This window comes from Pristiophorus japonicus, chromosome 3 (assembly GCF_044704955.1).
Source record: "Pristiophorus japonicus isolate sPriJap1 chromosome 3, sPriJap1.hap1, whole genome shotgun sequence".
In the NCBI taxonomy this organism is placed as follows: domain Eukaryota; kingdom Metazoa; phylum Chordata; class Chondrichthyes; family Pristiophoridae; genus Pristiophorus; species Pristiophorus japonicus.
In genome coordinates, this window is record NC_091979.1 from 209,581,690 (window position 1) to 209,601,879 (window position 20,190).

At 49.0% G+C, this 20,190-nt stretch overlaps 1 protein-coding gene across 1 annotated transcript in view; it reads left to right on the forward strand.

The window, feature by feature from the left end:
• LOC139255129 (receptor tyrosine-protein kinase erbB-4-like) overlaps window positions 1-20,190 on the forward strand; it is a 1,872,364-nt gene that overhangs the window by 1,396,269 nt on the left and 455,905 nt on the right. The window contains exon 25 of the mRNA XM_070873872.1: window positions 421-591. Coding sequence (XP_070729973.1) covers window positions 421-591 — 171 coding nt within the window. The remainder of the gene's footprint in view (window positions 1-420; window positions 592-20,190) is intronic.

A 20,190-nucleotide genomic window follows, 5' to 3' on the forward strand; every position in this document is an offset into this window, starting at 1 on the left:
CTCATTTTGGGAAGTCCGGCAACAACAAACAACTAATAGCACTGAACCCGTGCATGCACAACTACTTCTGGTTCGTTGGCAGCAGTCGCATCCTTTTCATATTTAAAATTCAGACTGTAGAATATATTCTGCATAGTGTTCTTTACTCTATCCAAGTGCTCCAGGATCGGTTTCTGTGTGGGGGCCTTATTCTTACTTGGATTTCTAGACTGTAGCATTTTATTGAGTTAGGCAGCCAACCAACCAATGAGATCTGTCTCCCCTTTCCAATGCGACCATGGACTAAAGCTTTGGCGTCAGGAGGGGTTGACCCAGAACCGCCATAGTGGTTGAACTTTTAAAGCGGGAAGCACATAACAGGGTGTTAGGCCAAGTCAAGTGTGACTTTATACAATAAAAGGGCACTCCTCATTGTTACAGGGAGATGACCGTATGAAGCTGCCCAGCCCGAATGACAGTAAGTTCTTCCAGAGCCTGCTGGATGAAGAGGAGCTGGAAGATATGATGGACGCTGAGGAGTACCTGGTCCCACAGGCCTTCAACATCCCACCACCGATCTACAGTTCGAGGCAGAGGATTGATTCCAATCGGGTGAGTCGAACTAATCGCAACCTCCGGTTTACAAAGTCAAGGAACACCTGTGGGCCAATCTCAAGTGGGAGCAAATCAAAGTCAGACTGGCTCTTAATTATCGTCCTTAAAGGCACTCCCACTGCATGAGTACATCAGGGACCCGTGGTGTCCGAGCCACACTTTCCACCTCTATTATGTACCTCTGGTTCCTGTTATAGGGCCAATAATAGGGGACACTTGTTTACCACACCACTTGGAGGGGTGCTCTGCTCCTGCCAGAGTCACGGATTCCCCTTGCCAGTGGCGGGGGGTGGGGGGCTGTGCTGTTGTCGGAGTCACGGGTTCCCCTTGTCAGTCGGGGGCACTGCTGTCGTTGGAGTCACAGGTTCCCCTTGTCAGTCGGGGGCACTGTGCTGTTGTTGGAGTCACAGGTTCATCTTCTCAGTGGGGGGGGGCACTGTGCTGTTGTCGGAGTCACAGGTTCCCCTTGCCAGTGCGAGGGCACTGTGCTGTTGGTGGAGTCACGGGTTCCCCTTGCCAGTGGGGAGCGCTGTGCTGTTGTCAGAGTCACAGGTTCCACTTGCCAGTAGGGGGGCATTGTGCTGTTGGCGGAGTCACAGGTTCATCTTCTCAGTGGGGGGGCACTGTGCTGTTGTCGGAGTCACGGGTTCCCCTTGCCAGTAGGGGGCGCTGTGCTGTTGTCAGAGCCACGGGTTCCCCTTGCCAGTGGGGGGGCACTGCTGTTGGCGGAGTCACGGGTTCCCCTTGCCAGTGGGGAGCGCTGTGCTGTTGTCGGAGTCACGGGTTCCCCTTGCCAGTAGGGGGCACTGTGCTGTTGTCAGAGTCACGGGTTCCCCTTGCCATTAGGGGGCACTGTGCTGTTGTCAGAGTCACAGGTTCCCCTTGCCAATAGGGGGCACTGTGCTGTTGTCGGAGTCACGGGTTCCCCTTGCCAGTAGGGGGCACTGTGCCGTTGGTGGAGTCACAGGTTCCCCTTGCCAGTAGGGGGCACTGTGCTGTTGGCAGAGTCACGGGTTCCCCTTGCCAGTAGGGGGCACTGTGCCGTTGGCGGAGTCACGGGTTCCCCTTGCCAGTGGGGAGCGCTGTGCTGTTGTCGGAGTCACGGGTTCCCCATGCCAGTGGGGGGGCACTGTGCTTTTGTCAGAGTCACAGGTTCCCCTTGTCAGTCGGGGGCACTGTGCTGTTGTCGGAGTCACGGGTTCCCCTTGCCAGTAGGGGGTGCTGTGCTGTTGTCAGAGTCACAGGTTCCCCTTGCCAGTGGGGGGGCACTGTGCTGTTGGCGGAGTCACGGGTTCCCCTTGCCAGTAGGGGGCGCTGTGCTGTTGTCAGAGTCACAGGTTCCCCTTGCCAGTGGGGGGGCACTGTGCTGTTGGCGGAGTCACGGGTTCCCCTTGCCAGTGGGGAGCGCTGTGCTGTTGTCGGAGTACGGGTTCCCCATGCCAGTGGGGGGGCACTGTGCTTTTGTCAGAGTCACAGGTTCCCCTTGCCAGTGGGGGGGCACTGTGCTGTTGGCGGAGTCACGGGTTCCCCTTGCCAGTGGGGGGACACTGTGATGTTGTCAGAGTCACGGGTTCCCCTTGCCAGTGGGGAGCGCTGTGCTGTTGGCGGAGTCGTGGTTTTGCCTTGCCAGTGGGGGGGTGGTGGGGGAGGCGAGGGGGCAGTGTGCCCCTGTTGCTTGTGATACATTATCATGGAAGTGCCTGAAGATTTTATGAGTTTTCAAGAATTTCTGCGCACTGGTAAATCCTTCTGTATAACAAATGACAATATTCACGTGCCAGTGGTATTTAAGTCAACATGTTTTTGAATGCTGCATCAACATTGGTTTCAGTGTGACATGCACAGCTGGTCAGAACTTTATCTTCTGATTTAAGCTGTTTCTAACTGTTGGTAGTGTTTAATAAACTGGATTTTATTCCAAGCTCATCTCCGTACCCTTTGCTAAAGGCACAGTAGTCAAGCTGCCTGACCTATCTTTTGCAGCCGTGAAATCCAGGATAGGTTACAACCCAATATCAATCAGTGATTAATTTGAACATAATGTTTTAAAGAGGAAGAACTTAGGTCCATTTGAACAATGGTTTACATCAAGTGTACCATCCTCATCAGATGCTGCTTTGATGGCTACTCCATGTTTAAACTGACTGCTTCACAGCAGCTGAGGGAATTCCCTTTTCTTTTCCTTCATGCAGCGTACACTGGGAAGAATGACAGCACTGTAATTATCGTTCCCGGAGATCTCTCCCATTGCCTTAGAGCAGAACATGCTGAGTTCCTCCCCACCCCACCCCCCAGCCTTGTGTACCGCTCGTGTCCCTCCCCCCTCTTTCTAAGAAGCAGCGGACGGAACATTCAACTTGGGCGGGGGTGTAAAACAGGTGTTGGCGGACCGGCGACCCGTTCTATACCCTGCCCGATCTTTCAGCGGATGATTGGGAGTGGCCTTTAATGTGCGGCTGATCTGCTAACACCCATTTTGCCGCCCTGCTGAATTTGGAAGTTCCGTCCCTCTCTTTTTGCATAGAACCAGAGGATTTTATTTAATCTGCCAACATATCGAGTAACATTAGTACTGGTAACGGACTGGTGCCTATGATATACCCACAGAACCAGAAAAGGCTCAGTCTGTAGGAAGATGGTTATGTCACAATAAAATGGGCATTGTTAACAAAATTAACCCTTTCCTGCAATAAAAATCACCAACCTTTGCCTAGACTTCTGGCTCTAGATCTCACTATGCCCAAGACATTCACTGATGTTAATTATTACTGTGCTCCGCACGCTTTGAAAGAAAAAGGAAGATTTGCATTTATATAGCACCTTTCACTACCTAAGGACATCCCAAAGCACTTTACAGCCATTGAAGTACTTTTGAAGTGTAGTCACTGTTGTAATGTAGGAAACGTGGCAGCCAATTTGCGCTCATCAAGCTCCCACAAACAGCAAAGTGATAAGGACCAGATAATCTGTTTGTTGTAATGCTGGTTGAGGGGTAAATATTGGCCAGGACAGCGGAGAGAACTCCCTTGTTTTCTTCAAAATTTTGTCATGGGATCTTTTACAGCTTCCTGAGGGGGAAGACAAAGCCTCGATTTAACGTCTCATATGAAAGATGTCACCTCCGATAAGCGCACCCTCAGTATGCACTGGTATATCAGCCTAGATTATGTGCTCAGGTCTCTGGAATGGGACTGTGAACACACAACCTTCTGACTCAGAGGCGAGAGTGCTGCCACTGAGGCACAGCTGACACGGCCAGGTTCGGCAATAATATCTAAAAATACAAGAAAGAGTTAATACCTATGCCAGGTTTTGTAAGCAAAAAAGGGTGGAATAAAGAAAACTAGAGAGCAAAAAAAAGTTACTGCTATAAATTACCAGCAGAATGATTCAGAAAAGAGCAGTGGGAAGGCCCCATTATCATTAGCTCCCTATTCAGACAGTGCGAGGACATTGTGCTTTACAGCTGTGGGAGAAAGCATCATTACAATGGGCAATCTAGTGCTTGCTACTTCTCTTAATGATGCAGTTGAGTACCCAGAGGTCCAATTCAGCTGCATCCAGCAAACAGTTATGGACCTATATCAATAGGCTTGATTGCCGCATCATTAAGGAAAAGACAACCATTTGCGAAGATATACCAATTAACCCCTTTAGTGGCAGACAACAGATAATTGACTTCAAGTCAGGTTATGATCAAATTTTCAGTTTTATCTAAAACTTTCCTCCTCCGCCATACAGTATAAGCTGGAGCATTGACTGAATAAAGTTTTCTTATGATTGCTCCCCAATGAGGGTGTTGGCACCATTCTTAATAGCTGAGAAAAAGGCCCAACACAGAGCAGCAGCTGCCTTTACATGATGTAAATTCTCAAACATACCTGCAACAAACCTTCATTTCAGATTTCCAGCCGCTGTAGCATTTTGCTTTTGCATGCAGTAAACCTTCCTGAAATGAGAGTCCTGCCATCCAGCTTTCTGTTCAAAAGTTAACCATTAATATTATGAGTGGAATTTCCACGGGGATTCTTCCAGTTGTCCATCCGCTGAAACCTTGGAGACAGGGTGGACACCACATTTTAGGAAAGATTTTAAAGGGGTGCACAAATTTTCAAAGGTGGCAGGACTGGTTAAAAGCATTCAATAAAGCTTATGGGATTCTGGGCTTTATAAATAGAGGCATACAATACAAAAACCAGGAAGTTCGATGCTCAAGTTGGGTTCCACTAGGATCACTTGGCTCCAGACTTCATTACAGCCTTGGTCCAAACAAAAACAAAAGAACTGACTTCCAGAGGTGAGGTGTGAGTGACTGTCCTTGACACCAAGGCAATAGTTGACAACGTGTGGTTGTTGGAGGCCCATTATCCCTGCCCAGGACATCGTTGCAGGAGTTCCAACCATCTTCAGCTACTTCATCAATGACCTTCCCTCCATCATAAGGTCAGAAGTGGGGATGTTCGCTGATGGTTGCACAATGTTCAGTTCCATTCACAACTCTTCAAATCATGAAGCAGTCCATGGCCACATGCAGCAAGACCTGGACAACATTTAGGCTGAAAAGTGGAAAGTAATATACCTGCCACATCATCATCATCATTATAGGCATTCCCTCGGAATCGAGGAGGACTTGTTTTCACTCTTAAAATGCGTTCTTAGGTGGTTGAGCAGTCCAATACGACAATCACAGACTGTCACAGGTGGGGCAAATAGTAATTGAGGGAAGGGGTGGGTGGGACTGGTTTTCCGCACGCTCTTTCCGATGCCTGCACTTGATCTCTGCATGCTCTCGGCGATGAGACTCGAGGTGCTCAGCGCCCTCCCGGATGCACTTCCTCCATTTAGGGCAGTCTTTGGCCAGGGACTCCCAGGTGTCAGTGGGGATGTTGCACTTTATCAGGGAGGCTTTGAGGGTGTCTTGTAACATTTCCTCTGCCTACCTTTGGCTCGTTTGCCGTAAAGGAGTTCTGAGTAGAGCGCTTGCTTTGGGAATCCTGTGTCAGGCATGTGAACAATGTGGTCTGACCAGTGGAGCTGATCAAATGTGGTCAGTGCTTCAATGCTGGGGATGTTGGCCTGGTCGAGGACGTTAATATTGGTGTGTCTGTCCTCCCAGGGGATTTGTAGGATCTTGTGGAGACATTGTTGATGGTATCTCTCCAGCAACTTGAGGTGTCTACTTACATGGTCCATGTCTCTGAGCCATACAGGAGGGCGGGTATTACTATAGCCGTGTAGACCATGAGCTTGGTGGCAGTTTTGAGAGCCTGGTCATCAAACACTTTTCCTCAGGCGGCCGAAGGCTGCACTGGCGCATTGGAGGCGGTGTTGAATCTCGTCGTTAATGCCTGCTCTTGTTGATAAGAGGCTCCCGAGGTATGGGAATTGGTCCACATTGTCCAGGGCTGCACTATGGATCTTGATGACTGGGGGGGAGTGCTGTGCGGCGAGAACAGGTTGGTGGACGACCTTTGTCTTACGGGTGTTTAGCGTAAGGCCCATGCTTTTGCATGCCTCAGTAAATACGTCGACTATGTCCTGGAGTTCAGTCTCTGTATGTGCGCACTCGCAGGCGTCGTCCGCATACTGTAGCTCGATAACAGAAGTTCGGGTGATCTTGACCTGGCCTGGAGGCGGTGTAGGTTAAACAGCTTCCCACTGGTTCTGTAGTTTAGTTCCACTCCAGCAGAGAGTTTGTCAACTGTGCGGTGGAGCATGGCAGCAAGGAAGATTGAGAAGAGGTTTGGGGCGATGACGCAGCCCTGTTTGACACCGGTCCGAGAGTGGATTGGGTCTGTAATGGACCTGTTGGTAAGGCAGCCTGCATGTCGGCGGAGGATGGTGACAAACTTGTGGGGGCATCAGAAGCAGAGGAGGATGCTCCATAGACCTCACGGTTGACAGTGTCAAAGGCCTTTATAAGGTCGAAGAAGGCCATGAATAAGGGCTGGTGCTGTTCCCTGCATTTTTCCTGCAGCTGTTGCGCTGCAAAAATCATGTCCATTGTACTCCGTAGGGGACGAAATCCGCACTGCGCCTCCGGGAGGAGCTCCTCGGCCACAGGGAGAAGAGGTTGAGGAGGACTCTAGCGCCGACTTTCCCAGTGGTTGATAGCAGGGAGATTCCTCTGTAGTTGCCGCAGTCGGACTTGTCCCCTTTTTTAAAGATGGTCACGATCACTACATCTCTGAGATCTCCCGGCATGCTCTCCTCCCTTCAGATGAGAGATGAGGTCATGTACTCGTGCCAACAGTGCCTCTCCGCCATACTTCAGTACCTTAGCGTGGATTTCATCCGCTCCCGTAGCCTTATTGTTTTTAAGCTTTCTTATGGCTTTTTCGACTTCGTGCAGTGTTAGGGTTTTGCCGAGGTGGTGGCGGGTAGCATGCTGCGGGATGGAGTCGAGAACACTCGGGTCAAAGGCAGAGTCTCGATTGAGGAGGTCTTCGAAGTGCTCCTTCCAGTGGGCCCTGACTGCCTCGGTGTCCTTGATGAGTGTTTCCCCGTTCTTGGCCAGCAGTGGGGTGGAGCCTTGGGTGTTTGGACCATAGGTGGCCTTCACTCAATGAAGAATCCTCACACATCATGGCTGTCAGCCAGCTGCTGTATCTCCTGTGCTTTCTCCATCCACCACCTGTTCTTTGGGTCCCGGGTTTTTTGTTGGACCTCAGCCTTGAGCCGTCTGTAATGCTGCTTCGCTGCTCCCGAGTTGGGTTGTCATTTAAGGCTCAGAAATGCCCTGCGGTTGCAATCTATTAGCTCTTGGATTCACTGATCATTCTCATCTAACCAATCCTGGTGTTTCCTGGTCGAGTGACTGAGTGTCTCTCGCAGGCACTAGTTATGGAGGCCTGGAGGGTAGACCAAGCGTTGTGGGTTTTATGTCTGTAATATACTTATGAATGACTCCACGAGGCAATGTGTTGTACTCAAACTGTAGTGACCTTGGTCCTTTATTCTTAACTCCAGAGTGAGCTAGCCGCATGGTAGCTACCCTTTTATACAGCCTCTGCCACCAGGGCAGGAAACCAAGGTCTCCACCATTTGCACCCTCTAGTGGTGCCAGCATAGTATATACACAGTGTAAACCTTATTGATAGTACATCAGGTAAACAAGTCTCCATCTTACGCAACTATACAGTGACTCCACAGAGAATATTTCTATAGTCTGCATATATAACAGTGGGCATTCTGCATCTCAGGGTCATCAAGGCGCGCCAGGTTAACTGTGAGGCGCTGACTGTGTAGGGCTCTCTTAGCTGGGTCCTTAAGTGCCCCGGCATTGACTTTTTTGTGGCACTGCTCCCATCCTCTATGATGTCCAAGATGGCTGCCGGGGTGGCAGCTCCCTAGGGCGTTCCCCTGCCACACAAGTGCCAGGAAATGACCATCTCCAACAAGACAGAGTTTAACCACCTCCCCTTGACATTCAATGGCATTACTATCGCCGAATCCCCCACCATCAACATCCTGAGGGCCACCATTGACCAGAAACTTAACTGGACCAGCCACATAAATACTTTGGCTACAAGAGTCAGAGGCTGGGTATTCTGTGGCAAGTGAGTCATCTCCTGACACCCCAAAGCCTTTCCACCATCTGCAAGGCACAAGTAAGGAGTGAGATGGAATACTCCCTATGTGCCTGGATGAGTGCAGCTCCAACAACACTCAAGAAGCTCAACATATTCCAGAACAAAGCAGCTCATGTGATTGACACCCCATCCACCACCTTAAACTTTCAGGGCTAGATTTTCCATTATTTTTGCATGCAATACCCACTTAACGTCCATTTACCACTGAAATGAGGTGTGAGAACCAGATATCGCCGATTTAGCCACAAAATGGAAACTGACGCCCGTTTTTGGGACACTTATCGCCGAGCGATACTTTCACCATGTACGCAACGCCAGCAAAAAATAATACCGCCCGCCCACTTTTTTTGGGTTAAATCATCAGAATGGTCGAAACCAATGCCCATAGTATCGCCCAGCGTTACTTTCGGCACGTAATTAACGCCGAGATTCAATAATACCGACCGCCCACATTTTTTGTCATAAAGATCAAATTTGCCAAAACTAATGCCCAGTATATCGCCCAGCATCACTTTCACCACCGCGAACACATCTCACCCACAATATCGCTCGCCCAAAACACTGCTGTGAAAAAGTGGAACTGTTCTGAACTAATCACAGCGGTATGGGCGCCATTTTTCAAGTCGCAGGTCGCTTCATTGAAAAGGCTGCTTCAACTTCAGGGATGTTTGGTTTGACTCTGGAGTTCTGAGGTGAAGTGATCATCTGAACAGACATCTTTTCAGACTGTGGACGATTGGGTTTTACTCTATCAGTGTGGAAATTATTGCTTCTGATCAATCGGTATTATATTTTCATTGGAATGGGGCCAGCCATTTCTCAGCCTGCATCGATTAATACGCAGATGCTGCAGAGTGCAAATGGCACAACGTCTAATGCACATCATTATGTGCCCAATCTAAGATGTGCCAGAATGAGGAGGAGGTCCAGACCATACACACCCCGCACTTACAGGAAGAAGTGGTCTTACATCGACGTGTCCGAGCATACCTGCCTTCGGAGACTGCGCTTCCACAAAGTGGTGATCACTGAAATATGTGAGCTCACCAGGGCAGATACGCAGCCTGCCATCAGGACATCACTGTCCGTCGAGGTCAAGGTCACCACGGCACTGTCGTTCTACGCGTCCAGTTCCTTTCAGGCCTCCGCGGTCGACATTTCCCCTCTGTCTCACAATGCCACATTGCTGCATTGGACAGGTCACGGAGGCCCTATACGCACATAGGATGGACTTTATCAGCTTCCCCATGACCACGGAGGCTCAGACTGACAAGGCTGGAGCACTCTACCGCATTGCTCAGTTCCCCGGGGTGCAGGGAGCAATACAGTGCACTCACATCGCCATGCCAGCACCTTCTCAGGACCCAGAGCTTTTTCGTAACAGAAAAGGATTTCACTCCCTGATGGTCCAACTAGTTGTCGACCACAACCAGATAATAACGGCAGTGAATGCCAAATGTCCGGGCAGCTTTGACGAGGCTCACATCCTGCGTGAGAGCGTTGTCTCTGACATGTTTAAGATTCAGCCACAAGGACAATGCTGGATGCTTGGTGACAACCGATATGACCTAGCCACCTGGCTGATGATCCCCCCTGTGTGACATCTACACCGAGGCCAAGAAGCGATACAACCAGAGCCACAGAGACACACGCAATGTCGTCCAGAAAACAATTACTGTGCTTAAGCAGCGCTTTAGATGCCTGGACCACTCAGGAGGGGAGCTACAATACAACCCTGAGCAAGTAGCTAACTTTTTGGTCGTGTGCTCCATGCTGCACAATCTGGCTATCAGGAGGGGACAAGAATTGCCAGAAGGGACTGATGGTCCACCGCAGGAGTGAGAGGAAGAGGACGATGAGGGGCTGGATGCTGACCTAGGGCCAGACAATCAGGCTGACTATGCAACCATGCCCACGCCCCCCTCCAGACCGCAGGAAAGGGCCCGTGGTGGCTAATAGCTGCAAGACTCTTACGTCAAGAGCTCATAAATGAGCGATTTGCCTGAAAGAACGTTGCTGTAATTGACAAAGCTGACACACTTCTGTGTGTGTGCAGCTCAGACATCAATGGTGGGTATCACCTTGGCGCCAGTTAAAGTTTAAGTTTTTTTTTGAAATTCGTAGCCAATCGTTCCAATTCTTTGTCAAATCACAAACGCCAGAGGTCACCTTGCACACGCCAAGGATCACTCTGCGCCAATGCTCTTAGCCAAAAGGCTTAGAGCCACTGCACCGTTCCTGGAAGTACTGCAATACCAGGTTCGTGCCATGGAGGTGGATGGGTCAGGTCCCCCACACACCTCCGTGGAGGTGGATGGGTCAAGCCACCCCACCCACCTCCTGTTTCCAAAAAAGCAAGCATATACCTTCCTGATCCAGGGAGAACCACCCGGAGGTCATGGTGGCTACTCCCCTGTCAGGTCAGTTACGCATGATCTTAGCCAAAAGGCCGAGGCGCCAGTTAAAGTTTAAGTTGATTCAAGTTAAGTTTTATTTAGCCCTTTCATGTTAAGGAATTACCAGTGTGTAATGGCCCAGCTATCTGAAACAATGCGCAACAAGGTTATGTTGAATAAAAAACATTTAATATGACCATTGGTCTGAAATCATAAGTATCACGGGCAAAAACATTCCACGCCCACTCCACTTTTTCGACCACTGACGTCAATCAAATGGTCAACAGGTCCAGCAACACAGAATACACATGCAAAGCAGGAGTGTGGCCCCCTCCCCCCATAAATTACAATAAATTGCATAGACCAAGATGGAGATATAACACAGCCATCACCTATGGACATGCACCTCACTTTCCTTCTTCCCTCCCCTTCTTTTCCCCACCTCTACCCCTTCCCCTCCTCGCTCCACGCAGCTTGGCCGAAGAGCTCCTCAGGCAGTGCATCATTGCGGGGGATGAAGGCAGAGGCGGTGGTTGTATGGGAGCGGGGGGTGCCAAGTTGGGAACATTCTCGGATCCAGAAGCTGGATCTTGGTCCTGCCTCGCATGTGTCATTGGCACTGGTGGTGCGGTACCTAGGGATGGAGTGCCGCACTCTGGGACCACTGGGAGGCCTGTGCCAGCAGTGTTCCTGGTTATCACTTCCAAGGCCTCAGCCATCTGCGGAACTACTCAGTCATGGTGCCGGAGATGGTGGCCAGCTGTCGGCATATGCCCCCCCAATGCATTGAGGATCTGGTCACCAATTCTTCTGGACAACTTAACCATTTCTTTCCTCTCATCTGGTGCTCATGGACCAGAACTGCCGCGTCCACGATACCTCCGCGGGGTCGGCGCCGTCCTGGGGACAAATGGGGTGCCCTGTGGCGAGGTGCTTGGGCCCGGTATCTCCAGAGTGGAGGCGGGAATGGCCGGAGGAGCACTAAATGGCCTTGGGGTGGAATGTCTTCTCGAGCCTGGTGATGCAGATTCCTTGAAGTCGGCGCTCTCATCCGTAGAGAACAGACCCAGCGGATTGACGGGTGAGAATCGGAGCTCCTCAGCACCAGATGTAGGATCGTCCGCTGAGTCCGGCCCCGCGTCCCCACCTTCTGGCCTCTGTGGTCTTGCTTGGGGCTGTGCTCTGGCTGAGCTGCAAAACACAAATGAGGTTATTAGAGGAAAAGGGGGTGCTAGGGTCACAAGGTGAGTCCAGCGCTGCACACAGCATATGCACAACAAAAGCACCACCACTCTCAAAATCATCACAGACATCACATTTCATGACCATCAACACATTGTGCATTGCAATGATTTTCATTAGGCCAGCATTATTTATAGGACAATTTTAGAAACTATCTATCTTATATTAATGTTCGGATATGAGTGGGTATGGCATCAATTGACTTTAGATCACGCAATGGTGTAAACTTTACTCACGTGGCATCACTTCAGGGTCTGCAGCTGCTTGCGTGGCCGTCCAGGTGTGCTTCCCCACGAGTGTGAGCACCCGCTCCTCCATCTCAGTGATGTCGCTGGGGATTGGTGGCCCCCCACCTGTTCCCCTCTGCGCGGACCTAATCGTCGATAGCTTCTTCTGGAAAAGGAAACAGGATGACATGGCATGAGATCATTGCGTGATATAATTGCTAGGTACTGTCACAGACACGGATACAATACATAACCGACAGATATAATCATGACTATTATGATAATTATCATTCTTTACCTAAAGACGTACACCATGAACGCAGGCTTTGAGTACAATATTCCCGGTAAAAGTGAAAACCTCACATCTGATTATAGTCACTCATGACTCTTACAAATCAAATTATATAAATATATAAGTACATGTAAATCAATGTAATACTTACTCTTGCAGATCCAACAAGGTTGTTCCATCGTTTGCGGCATTGGTTGCCCTCACGCACCTCGTTGGTGGCCGACGAGACCACCTCTACTATCTCGGCCCATATCTTCTGGTAGGCCTTTGGTGTGGGCTTCCCACCCCCTCCCTGTGTCAAATCACCCCAGCGTGATTCGACCTCCTGCAGGAGGGAGGCATTTGCCTCATCCGAGAACCTCCTCACTCTTTTGCGCCCTCCAATGTGCTCCTCTCCCAGCTCACTGCTTTCGCCAGCATCAATCCCCACAGCTTGCTGTGTCGCCTCCTCCTCTCCCTCCATTATAGGCACCAAATTCAGGCAAATATTTGGCTGGTAACAGCTAATTTTTTTTCCCAATTTGCTATAAAGCTCGAAACTCTCCCTCCTTCCTCCCAAAGCAGCCACACCCCACCCACACACACCTTCAGTCCCTCTGAGCTCCCTCTCTGTCTCCTCTTATGCACATGTCATCATGACCCTTGACCTCCTGAATTGCGGGAATCGAGCATTGCCATGCCGTTGCTAAGGACGGCGACACTTTATGGCAGAAGGTCAGAGAGATTTAATGCTAACGCCCATTTCATATCGCTCGCGGTAATGCCCAATTTCAAAAATGGAGACTAGGGACTTTGAGAATGGGCAACAAGCCAGTGATCTGAAAACCCATTTTTACTGCCCATTTTTGGGCGATCTGCACAAAATTGTAAAATCAAGCCCTCACTCCCTCCATCACCTGCGCACCGTGGCTGCAGTTTGCAGCATCTAAAAGATCCACTGCAGCAACTCACCAAGGCTTCTTCGACAGCACCTCCCAAACCCGCAACCTTTACCACTGAGAAGGAAAGGGCAGCAGATGCATGGGAACACCATCACCTCCAAGTTCCACTCCAAGTCACACATCATCCTGACTTGGAAATATATCGCAGTTCAAGAAGGTGACATTTCAATTGGTCTTCAAAGGGGAAAATGAGCCAGGGTTCCTGTTGCTCCGGTGACCCCTGCTGGAAATTGTGTGTGTGTGAGAGAGTATATCTGTGTGTATGTGATTGTGTGTGTGTGTGTATATGTGTGTGAGTGTATGATAGTGTGCGTGTATGATTGTGTGTGTGTGATTATGTGTGTGTGTGTGTGTATGTGTGTATGATTGTGTATATGTGTATGATTATGTATATGTGTATGTGTATGATTGTGTATATGTGAGTGCGTGTGTGTGTATGATTGTGAGTGTGTGCGTGCATGTGTGTATATGTATGTATATGATTGAAGCAATTTGGCCCAACTGGTCTATGCTCCCACAAACCTCCTCTCATCCCTCTTCATCTCGCCCAAACAGCACACCTTTCTGTAGTTTTCTCCTTGTACTTATCTAGTTTCCCCTTGAATACATCTCTGCTATTCACCTCAACCACTCCCTGTGGTAGTGAGTTCCACATTCTCACCATCTCTGAGTAAAGAAGTTCCTGAATGTTCTATTGATTTATTAGTAAATATCTTATATTTATTGCCCCTAATTTTGGTGTCCTGTACGAGTGGAAATATTTTCTCTACGTCTACCCTCAAACCCTTACTGAGCACAATATTTCAAATGTGTTTGTGTGATTGTGCATTTGTATGTGATTGTGTGTGGGTGAATATGAATTTGTGTGTGTGTGTGTATGTATGCTTATGTATTTATGTGTATGTGATTGTGTGCGTGTAATTGAATGTGTGTGTATATAAGTGAATGTTATTGTGTGTCTGTGTGTATGTGAGAATATATTTGTTTGTGTGTGTGTGTGAGCGAGTATATTTGTGTACATATGTGTGAGAGAGTATATGTGTGTGAGTGTGTATGTGTGTGAGAGTATATTTGTGTGTGTGAGAGAGAGTATATGTGTGTGTGTGTGTGTGCATGTGAGAGTATATTTGTGTGTGTGTGTGAGAGAGAATATATGTGTGTGTGTATGTGTGTGTGTGTGAAAGAGTCCAGAGTCAAATAACCTGCTGACACATGTCATGACTCCCACACATAAACAAGGACGACTGGATTGTTATAGGGCCCCATCAAACTACACCTTCAGCAGAGTAGAGGAAGGGGGGTGAAAATCGGTGAACAAATAAGGCAAATCACAGTAACTGAGCATGTTTATAATAATACTGTAATATAGATGCACTGTAATTTACATACTGCAACATTTAAACTGCTGTAGACTTCTATAACATATTATTTCCAAAATATACATTATGTATGCTGTACTCAATATATATATATACACTGCACTGTAATATATAGACCATATTGTGTGTATATATAGAGAGAGCGAGATGTTGTACACTGTCTGTAATATATGTAGAGTACTGTGTGCATGTATCTCAATACAGCCGATGTATCTCCACCAATGAGTTTTCTTTCCACCTCCGCACTGTCACCTCCAGTATCCCCAAAGGCTCATCCTTTATCCCTTCCTCTTCCTCACCTTCATGCTTCCCCTCAGCAATATTATCTGCAAGCATGAGGTAAGCTTCCACATTCAAAACATCCACCCACTAGACTGTAGCCATTATCTTTGGTCGCCGCCATAAACTCTGCTTATTTGCCACTGACACCAATCCCCTTCCCAGTCACATGCTCAGGTTATCCACCCATCTCAGCCCCTCTACCACTGAAACCCTTACCTTTGCGTTTGTCACGTCACAAACCCATGTTGAGCTTCCATCCTCCACCCTCCAACTTGTCTAAAACTCAGCTGCCTTATCCTGCTCCATCCTAGGTTCTAAATACCCATCATCTGTCCTCACTGAGTTAATCAGGCTCCCAAACCCCCAATGTATTCAATATTATATCCAATCTCTAGATCCTTCCATGCAATCTCTGCCATCTCCACTAGCCTGATATGCCCTCCTACAAACCTCCTGGTCTTCTGACTCTGGCCTTCGTGCTGCTCCCCTCCCTTCAGCCTGCTGTTGGTGTCACTGGCCAGCTGCCTTGGCCCTACCCTCTAGAAGTCCTATCACAAACCCTCTGCCTCTCCACATCTCTCTCCACCTCGAAATACTTGCACAAAACCAATTTTTACAACCAAGTTTTCCATCGCCAATCCTAATCTCTCCAGCCATTGCTCTTTATACATTCCTTTTTGTATTTCTGTTTATCTCATCTAATTTTCTTTCTTTCGTCCTCTCCCTATAGAGCGTGAGCAATATATATATATATACTATAATATATAAATACTACATAGAATATACAGTATAGCAACAAGCCATTCGGCCCAACTAGTCTGCTGGTGTTTATACTCCACACCTCTCCTCCCATTCCATCTGCCTCACCACAGCTTTTCAGCATATCTTTCTATTCCTTGTACTCTCATGTACTCATCTAGTTTTATTTTTAAAGCATCTAAGCTATTTGCCACAATCACTTCCTTTGATAGTGAGTTCCACATTTTAGCCACTCTCTGAGTAAAGACATTTCTCCTTATTTCCCGATTGGATACTGTACTGTTTTAAAAAAAGGTAGATAGTCAGCAGTACAATGTGATGGGTTGTTTTGTGCAAGAGACAAATTAACACTGGTTTCTTTTCATACATGCAGACTGATGGTGCAGCAGTTTGGGTTGTCTAATGAGGTGTTTGACTGCTAAGTGTCTGATACATTTTGTTCTTGGGTTTACAAAAGCACTGTGTTGTGCTTGCCTGGCAGTTATTTCGACTTACAAAACATGTGTCAGTGAAACTATTTGTTGTGTATCTGTAAAGCATGCACTCTCATGTTCCGCCACCAGGGAGCGCATCCCCTGAAGTCCCAAGGGATCCCAGCATCCCTTGGGAGCACTGTATATAAGCCGGCCCCTAAGGCCTGTTCCTCACTCTGGAGTGTCTTACTAAAGACTGAGGTCACTGTTACTTTAACCTCCCTGTATGCAGCCTCATCTGTGTTAGGAACACAATAACTGGCGACGAGAATACAAATCCAATGCAAAGATGCAGCAAGCTGTGGGCATCCTGGAGAAGTTCTTGGAGGGTGAGGACTGGGAAGCCTATGGCGAACGGCTAGACCAATGAGCTGGACGGAGAAGGAAGCGCTGCGCACCGACCTACAACCTCATGAAGAATCTTCTGGCTCCTGTGAAACCCACAAATAAGTCGTATGAGGAGCTATGTACACTGGTTCAGGAGCATCTTAACCTGAGGGAGAGCGTGCTGATGGCGAGGAATCGGTTCTACACGTGCCAGCGATCTGAAGGTCAGGAAGTGGCGAGCTACGTCGCCGAGCTAAGGCGACTTGCAGGACAATGTGAGTTTGATGGCTACCTGGAGCAGATGCTCAGAGACTTTTTTGTACTGGGCATTGGCCATGAGACCATCCCGCGAAAACTTTTGCCTGTAGAGACACTGACCCTCAGTTAAGCCATTGCGATAGCACAGGCGTTTATGTCCACCAGTGATGACACCAAACAAATCTCTCAGCACACAAGTGCTAGCAATGTTCATAAATTAACTGGAACTGTGTTTGCGAGCAGAAATATACAGGGCAGAACCCACGAGTCTGCAACTGCCAGCAGGCCTCAGGTGACCCAGATGACTCAGAGTCCCCAAAATATGATGAATGCAAGGTAATTCACACCTTGTTGGTATTGTGGAGGCTTCCATTCAGCCTATGAATGCCGCTTCAAAGGGTATGTTTGCAAGAGCTGTGGAACAATGGGGCACCTCCAACGAGCTGCAAGCTCTGCAAAACCTGCTAACCACCACGTGGCAGAGGAAGATCGGCCCATGGTGGATCAAAGCAATTTTGAGCCTCAGAGAGAGGAGGCAGATGCTGAAGTACACAGGATGCACACATTTTCGAACGAAATGTCCACCTATAATGCTAAACGTAAAATTGAATGGCTTACCCGTAGCCATGGAACTGGACACTGGCGCGAGCCAATCCATCATGAATAAAAAGACGTTTGAGAGACTCTGGTGCAACAAGGCATTCAGACCAGCCCTGAGCCCCATGCACATGAAACTGAGAATGTACACCAAAGAGCAGCGCCATGGTCAAGGTCACCTACAAGGGCACGGTGCACGAATTGCCACTCTGGATTGTCCCGGGCGATGGCCCCACACTGCTTGGAAGGAGCTGGCTGGGCAAAATCCGCTGGAACTGGGTTGACATCCGAGTGCTATCACATGTCGATCAGGCTTCATGTACCCAGGTTCTGAACAAATTTCCTTCCCTTTTTGAGCCAGGCATTGGCAATTTTTCCGGGGCGAAGGTGCGGATCCACTTGGTTCCAGAGGCACGACCCATTCACCACAAGGTGCGAGCAGTACCTCACATGATGAGGGAGAGAGTGGAAATCGAGCTGGACAAGCTGCAATGCGAGGGCATCATCTCCCCAGTGGAATTCAGCGAATGGGCCAGCCCGATTGTCCCAGTACTCAAAAGTGATGGCACGGTCAGGATTTGCAGCGATTATAAAATAACTATTAATCGCTTCTCGCGACAGGACCAATACACACTACCTAAGGCAGACGACCTATTTGCGACGCTGGCAGGAGGCAAGACGTTCACCAAACTCGACCTGACTTCGGCCTACATGATGCAGGAGCTGGAGGAGTCTTTGAAGGGCCTCACCTGCATCAACATACACAAGGGACTGTTCAGCTACAACAGATGCCCATTTGGAATTCGGTCAGCTGCAGCGATCTTCCAGAGAAACATGGAGAGCCTACTCAAGTCGCTACCACACACGGTGGTCTTTCAGGATGACATATTGGTCACGGGTCGGGACAATGGCGAGCATCTACAAAACCTGGAGGAGGTCCTCCAGCAACTGGATCGCGTAGGGCTGCGGCTGAAGAGGTCGAAATGCGTCTTCATGGCAACAGAAGTGGAGTTTTTGGGGAGAAAGATTGCGGCGGACGGCATTCGGCCCACAGACGCCAAGACAGAGGCTATCAGGAACGCACCCAGGCCACAGAACGTCACGGAGCTGCAGTCGTTCCTGGGACTCCTCAACTATTTTGGTAACTTCCTACCGGGGTTAAGTACCCTCTTAGAGCCCCTACATGAATTATTGCGCAAATGTGAGACCTGGGTATGGGGAAAAAACCAAGTAATTGCTTTTGAGAAAGTCAGAAACATTATATGCTCCAACAAGCTGCTTGTATTGTATAACCCGTGTAAAAGATTTGTGCTAGCATGTGACACGTTGTCGTACGGAGTCGGGTGTGTATTCCAACAAGCTAACGTTGCGGGGAAGTTGCAACCTGTCGCCCATGCTTCCAGGAGCTTGTCTAAGGCCGAGAGTGCCAACAGCATGATTGAGAAAGAGGCATTAGTGTGTGTGTTCAGGGTAAAGAAAATGCATCAGTACCTGTTTGGCCTCAAATTTGAGCTGGAAATCGATCACAAGCCCCTCACATCCCTGTTCGCTGAAAACAAGTGGATAAATACTAATGCCTCAGCCCGCGTACAAAGGTGGACACTCGCGCTATCAGCGTATAACTATACCATCCGCCACAGGCCAGGCACCAAGAACTGTGCGGATGCTCGCAGTCGGCTACCATTGCCCACCATGGGTTGATGGTGGCGCAGCCCGCAGACTTGTTGATGGTCCTGGAAGCATTTGAAAATGATAAATCACCTGTCATGGCTCGCCAGATTAGGACTTGGACCAGCCAAGATCCTCTGCTGTCCCTTGTAAAAAACTGTGTACTGCATGAGAGCTGGGCCAGCAACCCCGTTGAAATGCAAGAGCCAATCAAGCCGTTCCAGCAGTGAAAGAACGAGGTCCATTCAGGCAGACTGCCTGTTGTGGGGTAACCGCGTAGTGCTACCAAAAAAGGGCAGGGAGACATTCATCTCAGATCTCTACAGCACACACCTGGGTATAGTAACGATGAAAGCGATAGCCAGATCCCACGTGTGGTGGCCCGGTATCGACTCTGACTTAGAGTCCTGTGTACGGCAATGCAGGTTTGTGCTCAGTTGAGCAACGCGCCCAGAGAGGCACCACTAAGTTTGTGGTCCTGGCCCTCCAGACCATGGTCGAGGATTCATGTCGACTATGCGGGCCCGTTTCTCGGTAAAATGTTCCTGGTTGTGGTGGATGCTTTTTCAAAATGGATTGACTGTGAAATAATGTCGGGAAGCACCGCCACCGCCACCATTGAAAACTTGAGGGCCATGTTTGCCACCCACGGCCTGCCTGACATACTGATCAGTGACAACGGGCCATGTTTCACCAGTGCTGAATTTAAAGAATTCATGACCTGCAATGGGATCAAACATGTCACCGAGGCCCCGTTTAAACAAGCCTCCAATGGGCAGGCAGAGCAGGCAGTACAAACCATCAAACAGCCTTAAACGAGTCACAGAAGGCTCACTCCAAACCCACCGGTCCCGAGTACTGCTCAGCTACCACACGAGACCCCACTCGCTCACAGGAGTGCCCCGGCTGAGCTACTCATGAAAAGGACACTTAAAACCAGACTCTCGCTGGTTCACCCCAACCTGCATGATCAGGTAGAGCAGGCGGCAGCAACAAAATGTAAACGATCGTTACGCCACTGTGTCACGGGAAATTGATCTGAATGACCCTGTGTATGTGCTCAACTATGGACATGGTCCTAAGTGGATTGCGGGCACAGTGATAGCTAAAGAAGGGAGTAGGGTGTTTGTAGTCAAACTAGACAATGGACAAATTTGCAGAAA